Source organism: Saccoglossus kowalevskii, chromosome 6 (genome assembly GCF_978046115.1).
Source record: "Saccoglossus kowalevskii chromosome 6, keSacKowa6.1, whole genome shotgun sequence".
Taxonomy (NCBI): Eukaryota; Metazoa; Hemichordata; class Enteropneusta; family Harrimaniidae; genus Saccoglossus; species Saccoglossus kowalevskii.
The window spans coordinates 33,933,822-33,941,140 of record NC_140646.1 but is presented as its reverse complement, the minus strand read 5'-3'; the positions used below and the strand labels follow the sequence as shown (position 1 = coordinate 33,941,140).

At 34.7% G+C, this 7,319-nt stretch overlaps 1 protein-coding gene across 1 annotated transcript; it reads left to right on the top strand.

Moving 5' to 3' along the window:
* Positions 1-323: 323 nt before the first annotated feature.
* LOC146742728 (dehydrogenase/reductase SDR family member 1-like) lies at positions 324-7,113 on the top strand. Its single transcript, XM_085500862.1, has 8 exons — positions 324-505; positions 866-927; positions 2,083-2,226; positions 2,397-2,476; positions 2,927-3,059; positions 4,303-4,443; positions 5,011-5,080; positions 6,887-7,113. Exons 1-8 carry the CDS (start codon positions 394-396, stop codon positions 6,994-6,996), a joined length of 852 nt encoding a protein of 283 aa, XP_085356988.1. The 5' UTR covers positions 324-393; the 3' UTR covers positions 6,997-7,113.
* Positions 7,114-7,319: the final 206 nt, after the last annotated feature.

Here is a 7,319-nt window from a genome sequence, read left to right as displayed (position 1 = left end):
TCAGTGTTATCCATGGTTTAATTAATACCAATACCAATTTACCAATAAGCATTCTGATTCTAAACAGCCGAATTCGGGCAGTCGAATAACATTTTTACACAGATTCTCCTCAAACAACACACCTGGGTTGTATACCACCAATGATATTAGTGTGTAGGTGTGCAAAAATAAGTTCCAAAGATAAAAACAAAATGCTCGTTGTTCAGCTCAAACAAATACTAAAAAAAAGATGGAAACAAAACAACCCGGAGAAATGGGCACTTGACTGGCCGATTAGTTGTTTGAGACCTTAATAGTGCGTTAAACCTATCCTACAACCTTTGACCGTAAGACGTCACGTTTGGACGACATTTGGACACGTATTACGCTACACAGATTGCGAGATACAAAATAATGTCACGTCCATTGTTGGGTAAAGTTTGCGTAGTAACTGGTGCCAGTCGTGGCATCGGTAAAGGAATTGCATTACAACTGGCAGAGGCTGGAGCTACGGTTTACATAACAGGTACGTTTATATATACATCACTGTCGCTTGTTCTTCCAGGGTCATATGCTTTATTGTTAATCTAATTCACTCGCTGCCTTCTATAAATGGAAAGTATAAAGACCGATATTGAGCTTGACATATTGATAATAACACGTTACTCTGGGACCCAAACGACTGAGAAGAATGGTTCCTTACCCAATAGTGATTTTGTGAGGTCACCCAAAGCACCGTGGAAAAAGGCACTGACCTAATTTCACAACTATTTATGGCCTTCCCATGTCGGTTACCACTATAATGATACACCGTGTAAGCATAGGAGACTGCACATTGGGTCGATTTGAATAGCGCAAAATGTATATATTGTTTGTAATCCTGTAGGTCGAACCTTTACACCAAATGACACACCATTACCAGGATCCTTGCAAGAAACCGCAAAACAGGTACTCACATTTACTACTATAATATTTATAAGCCAAAACCCTGAAGAACCTCGCCCCACATTATAATCTATATAAACCAGCAGATAGGGTAAATTAATGGACTTGCACGTTTATTTTTTTAATAAAATCAAATATGATGGTAGTGCAAATGAAAAGAACACCAACAAATGAACAATACTCTGTATGCAAGTCTGGTCAGGAAAAGGCAAAAACAAGAACATTTTGGATTCCAAATTTGAAACTTTGAAAAGTCTTTAACATAACTCTGAAATTATATTACATTAAATTAAATGTATTTAATATGGCAAATATTGGTATCATAATATGAAATATTATTATCGATTCAAGAAATAATGCATATTTCATTAAAAAACAAAAGTGGCATATAATGCCCTCTAATGGATATTTCAAATCCATTTACTCAATTATTAGCGAAGTCTATTGGAAATATTAGCTAATCAGGTCTAGACAATGTCTCATGTATAATTCAGTATATATAATCTGTCAATTTAAGGCGACTAATTAACTCTACAATTACCGAATACAGCCGCTAAACCATTAAACCCCAGTGTTATATTATAATTATATACTCATATAATTGATTAATCATTATTTATATCATTTACATTTTTTATATATTTGATATATACCACGAATCTACATACACATTAATACACGTGTACCAAATGTCATGCTTTTATTCGTACAATACTTCATCCTATTATATGCTGTATTTATGTTCTAATTTTGATCAATTTTTGCAATGAAATATAAATTATTTCTGGGATCATGATTTAGATGTTTGCCATATTTAATATATGTATTACAATTACAGGATTATGAGAGTTTCAAGTTTTTAACCAAAATGTCATTTTTACAGTCGGGGGTCGTTTTAATGATCATTTGCAAGTTTTTCAATTTTCATTTTGAATCAAAATGTTGGTTATTTAAACCTTCACATAAGAAATCCTTATGCTTTTATCATAATCATAACAATTGCATGTGTTTTGATGGCTTTATCAGATGAACTACAACAGTTCTTGAACAACACTGAACAAGCTACTTTAATGTGGTATTACCGTTAATCAACCTGAATACGTATTGGTTGATGTGTTACACAGTGTGACAAACACATAATATTGTCATTATGTTCAGGTCGAAGAACGTGGTGGCACCTGTATACCAGTGAAATGTGATCACACAGATGATAAACAAGTAGAAGAATTATTCGATAAAGTCAAAAAAGAACAAAATGGGCGATTGGACCTCTTGGTTAACAATGCATATTCAGGCGTTCAAGTGAGTGATATGCACAAGGCGATAGTTGTTTTTTTCTAATTAACTATTGAATGTGACCAAGATGGTAATATCGACATTTGTAAAGCCATTGTACATACTGTATTGCAAGTGACGTCAAATACATCACGTGTATGATAATCTAACATTTTATTTGTTTTCCCTTTCTTCAGGCTATGCTCGAAGGTCCAACAAACAAATTCTGGGAACTCGATCCTGGCTTTTGGAACACTGTGAACAAAGTGGGACTCAGGTACTTTCATTCACATGCAATCAATATTTTTTTTCAGTTAGTCCTAAAACGCTACAGTCGTTGAGTGGGTAAACTTTGCACGCGCTGTATATGTCGCATGGGACCCACATCAAATACAACGCGTTACGACGATGCTGTACTTTAATTATATGGTATACCTACATGTGTGTGTTTCTGTCGTAACTTAATGTCATTTGAAAGGAAATAAGTATGTTTTTATTATATTGCTGGTATGATTTTTAATGTTCTGGTTTTCATAAACTTGCATGAACAATTCCTGTGATATTGATTAGTGGTGCAGACCAGCTTAACTTTGATAACATCTTTCTATTAAGGAATTACTGAACATCATAACACAGACCTTGCGCATTAATATCTTTTCTTTTGAAAACATGTTAATTCAGGCTAGCATATCATGTGACATTGTCAGTGTTTACTTTATTTCGTCAGAGGCCATTACGTTGCATCAGTGTTTGCAGCAAGAATGATGGTACCAGCAAAGCAGGGTTTGATTATCAACATCTCGTCACAAGGGGGGCTGATGTACTTTCTTAATGTTGCTTATGGTGTTGGAAAAGCCGGGGTAACTATAATCGTTGCTATTCAGAATTTGAATGAAAGTTACTGTGTTAGCATTTTAGCTCACCGGAGCGTAGGTTCGCTGAGCTAATCCGAAGATGCTGTGTCTGGCCTCTGGATGAATGGATGTGGGCGACTTCTTCTCCAGTTTGACTTAAAGCGCGATGGTCGGCGCGCAGCGCGTGTTCGAGTTTCATTTAAATAAACAATGTATTTTATGTTGTTGCATACGTCACTATGAGTCTCATATCGAACAGGATGCGGCACGACGACTGCCGCCCTTTAATTTGTTTAAACAAACTATCTACCTACCAAAAACTATAAAAAAATTTAAATGACTTCTTCTATGACTCTATTTGATGTACATGGTTGATAGTGATATTTTTGTAGAATATTTTTTAGTGCATATTTACAGTAAAAAAAATGCTATTTTTGACTTCTTGAAATCTACCAGCTCAATTGCTTAAATTGGAATAATTCATTAAAAACTCAGAAGGCTAAAACTACCATGCAAATTATTTTTCTCCTGTACTAGTATCTAGTATTGGGATGCATGTATCAAGAACCACTAATCTAAATCAATACAACTGGATATGCAGCTCTTTAGAAATCTAGAAAACTGTTAGTTAATTATGGTTTGGCCATCAAATCTTTTATTTGTTTAACGTATTCTGGCCTATAGCAAGTGCTGTAATATGCATATGACAAGATGTATTTTTGATTGCTGTGTGCAAGGCATGCAATGGGAGTCATTGCATCAATGTATATATGTGTGTTTGTTCTGCAAATATCTCATGAAACAACAATTAGATTTAATGATGAGTTGTGATAATACGCAGACCTGATGAGGTTTCAGTGGGAATAATATACCATTCCTTTTTGGCAAAACACATTGGGCGTCCGGCCTATTGGCCGATTTTTATGAAACTGACTAATTGCATACCAGTTATCATAGGATCCGTTATACTGCCATGTGGTTCAATGTTAAGAATGAAAATGAACATGATACACACTGTTGTGTAAGTAGCGCCCTCTAAAGACGAAGATCTGTTTGTTGTGTATATGGGTATATGGATGTAATGAATGCCTTTGGATTGTCATTGTATGGATCAATGAAAATAACTGTTTTTAGAGATATGTTATATTCTAAATTACGATCAACTACACAATCAAACAGTAGTTTATTTGTATGATATTGCTTACATCCATTAAGGCACCTGTGTATTTACTGATGTGAACTATTTTAGGTTGACAGAATGGCACGTGACTGTGCGCATGAGCTGAGAGAACACAACGTTGCGGCTGTTTCGTTGCACCCTGGGGCTGTGAAAACTGAAATGGTCAAGGATACGTTGACTCGAGTCCAAATTGGTGAAAAAGGATATGTGGTAATTAAAACAAGTGTTAATTGATTGCATGTAACGCTATGGCATGTTCCTGACTAGTTCCTGATTACAGTTAATTATGATTAGATTTGTATTTGCTCAATGTGAGATCTCGCACGATGCGTGTAAGACACAAATTAAACATCTACCGCTTAATCGAATAATGTGAATTTGAGTTTCTGTTTTTCAATGTTGAAATGTTGAGATATCCTTACTTCATCTAAACTGACCATCATCAAATGTGTTTATGACATTATTGGGCGTGGAAATACCCAATCAATAGTTTTGCGTTTGTCGAATCACAATCGATGTTTTTACATCACTCGAACGCTATAACCTTTATGTCTCCTGTTTGAGTCCTATTTCACGCATAAAGCGGGATCTCACTGTGAGCAGAAAATATTCAACTGCAGTTCATCTCAATTTCATACCATTGCCGCGCCATTATCTTTTAGTCACACAAGACATCATTACATTCGTCCATTGTTGCTATTGTTGATGTGCAGTGTTGGAATTTTTGATACACAAAATGTGAATATAGATTTTGAATTTTCTTCTTCATCTTTACAGACAACGAAACTATTTGAAAATGCAGAAAGTGCCGAGTATAGTGGCAAGGGAATCGTACACCTGGCAAGCGGTAACTAGCGACATGTTTTATTCTAAATATATAACAAAATTATAATTTACTTTTTCAGCATCCCACTATGTAGTGGATCTGAAAAACGCCTGCTACAATTTTGATTTTGTTTTCTTTTTATGAATATGTTTGTTCACGACCACACCACACCCAACTTATACCATGATGTTCAATTAACAGTTAAATGAACGTGGATTTACGGGCAACATAGATTTTGGTTTTTGTAGAACGTCCATATCTAGTAAGTCGAACTTTAATTAATAGTTAACCGAACTACGATTGTTATTGTGGTTCAAATTCTACAAACGTGCCAAGTGACTAAAGACATAAATTGCAACAAGCAAGCTTACAACATGGTTAAAATGAATTATGTTATGAGAATGTTCAAACAACAACACAAATCTAGGTTGTCTGTAACTCGATATTACTAGTTACTAACTTATCTCCGTATACAAGTCATACAACCCAGATGTACTGTCCTATTGTGTTAATTAAGGTTAACACCTAATGGTGCATTGATTAAATGAGAGATAATAACTCGAATATGCTCACCACGATTTTAAGTATAGCAACAATTTAAAACAAGACGCTTTGCAGCAATCAATAGCACTCGCCTAACATTTATAAGATAAGATAAGATAAGATAGAATTTTATTTGGAATGTACCAAAGAAACCTTGAGTAAAGACCAATAGTAATAACAACAACAAAACAAAACAACATTCAGGACAACGAAACTTACAAAACTAAAACATATAAAAAATATAGAAAATAAAATGCTAAGAATGAAAGTATCATTACTTGAAACAATTATACGAAATAATTCACCTATACTTAAATCTACCAACTTTCGGGCACAGATGTACAGGGCTGCAATCAATCTATGTTCTTTGACTTAATAACTGTTACATTATAAAATAAAATATATGTAGAGTGAAAAAGCAGTATTTTTGCACAGGTTCTTCACCTATCACCTCCCTTCTCAGCTGAGATTGATTACTTCACGCGATACCACCGAAACCTGAGATATAGGGCCTGGTGTAGTAATGGCAGAGATCAGCTCATGCCACCCACTTGACACCATTAATGACAAAGCAAGTTTCTTGCTATATTATGGGCCCCTACGTTGCTGGTACTACACATGACATCTCTGACCTACGTTAGGTATCTAGGTATCTCCTGGCAAAGTTAATACTGTTACTCCTCACTGTTAATACAAACTCCTCTCCTCTAGTTTGTCTGTTAGATTCACCCTGTCGTCTGATGATCATTTAGTAAACCTTATTCTGGGCAGGTTTGGTGCAATGGGATATCTTGCAACTACATACTGTAATTGGATGACATGTATCAACCCCGTTTTTACATGTCTTGTTTAGATATGACCTTGTAAACTACCTGATGTCACGACCACTATGTTTTTGAATAAGTTCTTGATCTAGTTACAATTCGGCGATTTAATAATTTATTATGAATTTTGGTGAGTGTTTTGTTTTCTTCACTTGGCCGTGAAGAAATTATGGGTTGCCATTCTTGATTATACGTTGTGCATATGTGCTATATTAAATTGCAATTATTGGAATTATTCGCTTTCTCGTGAGCAATCTACTGTTTAACAATAATTACTATATAAGTTTGTATTTCTAGGATGTATTATTAAGTATAAAAGCTAATAAATATAAACAAGTCTAATTTTAAACTGCGAATCACAATTTGTGTCCACCTTTTTTTGAACTGCAAAATTAGTTCTAATCAAAGTTATCAAACTTAAAAATATCAATTCTATAATATAAATTCACTTATTTTACAGACCCAAACATTATGAAGAAAACAGGTCGTATTTTGTCATCAGGAGACTTGGCATTGGAGTATGGCTTTACAGACATAGATGGAAAAGTACGACTTTTTAGCAGATATTAATAGGTGCAACACACCAGTGAGAGAATAATGTGTCTGGCAAACTTTACACATGTGACATGTATCAAATATATACATTGTGTAATAAAGTCTGGTCTTATCTATTTTACAAACTGAGAACTGGATTTGAGGTTTAATTCTGATTTCACATTGTCGCAAATAAGCAGAAAATGCTGCTTTATTGTCAAAGATGACGAATTGTTTCCCTGACACGTGACCAAAGAGACTTTTGATTATTCAAACATATACGACAGAGTATATGGCCAACATGAAAAAGCTGAAGAACAAATAGTATAAATAAGTGGAGTTCACACCACACTAGCTAA